General features: G+C 58.0%; 1 protein-coding gene across 1 annotated transcript in view; it reads right to left on the bottom strand.

The window, feature by feature from the left end:
- ANO1 (anoctamin 1) overlaps positions 1-2,178 on the bottom strand; it is a 92,638-nt gene that overhangs the window by 37,343 nt on the left and 53,117 nt on the right. Inside the window, exon 14 of the mRNA XM_021713360.1 lies at positions 41-123. Coding sequence (XP_021569035.1) covers positions 41-123 — 83 coding nt within the window. The remainder of the gene's footprint in view (positions 1-40; positions 124-2,178) is intronic.

Below are 2,178 nucleotides of genomic sequence, written 5' to 3'. Positions count from 1 at the left end.
CGGGGGGCAGGTGGGAGGGCTGGGCCCCCAGCCCACTGACCTCCTCTTCCTCGAAGCCGGTGAGGTCCCAGCGGTAGTTCAGCCTCATCTGCTTCCGCTTCCAGTGCTCCATGAAGGTGGCGGCTGCGGGCGGGGACAGGACCACGGTCAGGGGCCCGGACGTCCCGGCGACAGAAACGCCGTTTCCGCTTCATCCCTGCCAGCGACCCGCGTGCCACCCTGGGACCGGGAGGTCCCCTGGATCACCCGTCCAGCCCTCTCGGCCGCCAAGGGAGGTGGGGACCATCACGGTCCTATTTTGCAGAGGGGGAAACTGAGGCACCGGGGGGCTATCGAGTCCCGGCCAAGATTGCTGAGCTCGTTAGGACAGGTGGGCGGGCGGTCCAGTCAGCCGGCGCCACGGCTGTCGGGAACCCCGGCTCACAGGTGGGGGCTGAGGTCAGCAGATGAGGGTGGGTCAAGGCCATGCAAGCTTCAGGTCAGCCCCGTGGTCTGGCTGCTGAGTCGCCTGTGACTGCTGTGTCCTGCTTCCTCTTTCCAACAGACAGCACATGTTCAAGTGCTGCCTCCTCCAGGAAGCCCGCTGGTCATACCCCTCCTTTTTTTTTTTTTGAGTGGGAGTCTCACTCTGTTGCCCAGACCGGAGTGCAGCGGCCGCTCCCGGCCCCTGCACCCTCGACCTGCTGGGCTCCGGCGTTCCTTCCGCCTCAGCCTTCCAAGTAGCTGGAACCACAAGTGCACACAACCACGCCTGGCTACTTTTTTTTTTAATTTATCACAGAGATGAGGTCTCGCCAAGTTGCCCAGGCTGTTCTCGAGTGGGCTCAGGCAATCCACTCACCTTGGCCTCCCAAAGTGCTAGGATTGCAGGCTTGAGCCACCATGCCCAGCCTTCTTTCAGGATTTTAAAATAACTCTGTGAACTCCTGGAAGGTAACCCCTGAAAACTGCAGCGAACGTGATCGCAGGAGGAACTTCCGAAACCTTTCTTCCTCAGTGAAAAAGGCTGCCGGTGTCTGTGCCGCCTTCCATCGCCGTGTGAGAGGCCTCGGGGGCATTTGGTGGAGACTTGTGGCCCCTGCAGGGACTACCTGGGCTCACCATGTGTGGGGAATCTAGGATTTCCCTGCTGGAGGGGTCCAGCACTTGGGAGGCCAAGGTAGGAGGACTGTTTGGAGGCCAGGAGTTGCAGACCATTCTGGGCAACAATGAGACCCTATCGCTACAAAACAACAACAACAACAAAACTAAACTCTGTCGCCGGGCATGGTGGCTCACGCCTGTCATCCCAGCACTTTGGGAGGCCGAGGTGGGAGGATCGCTTGAGCCCAGGAGTTCGAGACCAGCCCGGGCAACACAGCGAGACTTTGTCTCTACAAAAAATCAAAAAGATGAGCCGGGCGTGGTGGCACGTGCCTGTAGACCCAGCTACTCAGGAGGCTGAGGTGGAAGGATCGCCTGAACCCAGGAGGTCGAGGCTGCAGTGAGCTGTGATTGTGCCCCTGCACTCCAGCCTGGGTGATAGAGTGAGACCTCGACTCAAAAAAAAAGAAAAAAAAAGAGATACTCCCCAGAAAAACCCATGAGAGCATTTTCAAAACAGAGGCTCAGAGGTGAAGTGCCATGTCCAAGGTCACCTGCAGGGGATAGCAAAACAGGGAACTTTGTTTTTGTTTGCGTCAGAGTCTCATTCTGTCGTCCAGGCGGGAGTGCAGTGGTACACTCACGGCTCACTGCAACCTCCTTCCTGGGCTCAGGCGATCCTTCCACCTCAGCCTCCCAAGTAGCTGGAGCTACAGGCACATGCCACCATGCCTGGCTAATTTTTTTGATTTTTTGCAGAGACGAGGTCTCGCTATGCTGCCCAGGCTGGTCTCGAACTCCTGGGCTCAAGCCATCCTCCTGCCTCGGCCTCCAAAATGCTGGGAGGACAGACGTGAGTTACTGTGCCTGGTTGATTTTCTTATTTATTGTAGAGTTGAGGTCTCACCACGTTGCCCAGGCTGGTCTCGAACCCTTGGGCTCAGGCCATCTTCTCACCTCCACCTCCCAAAGTGCTGGGATGACAGGCGTGAGCCACTATGCCCAGAGGAAGATACATTTTTTTTTTTGAGTCGGAGTCTCACTCTGTCGCCCAGACTGGAGTGCAGTGGCTGCTCCTGGCCCCCGCAGCCTCGA

Source organism: Carlito syrichta, unplaced genomic scaffold (genome assembly GCF_000164805.1).
Source record: "Carlito syrichta isolate Samal-C Ts95f unplaced genomic scaffold, Tarsius_syrichta-2.0.1 Scaffold304505, whole genome shotgun sequence".
Classification (NCBI taxonomy): domain Eukaryota; kingdom Metazoa; phylum Chordata; class Mammalia; order Primates; family Tarsiidae; genus Carlito; species Carlito syrichta.
This window is presented reverse-complemented; position numbering and strand designations above follow the sequence as displayed.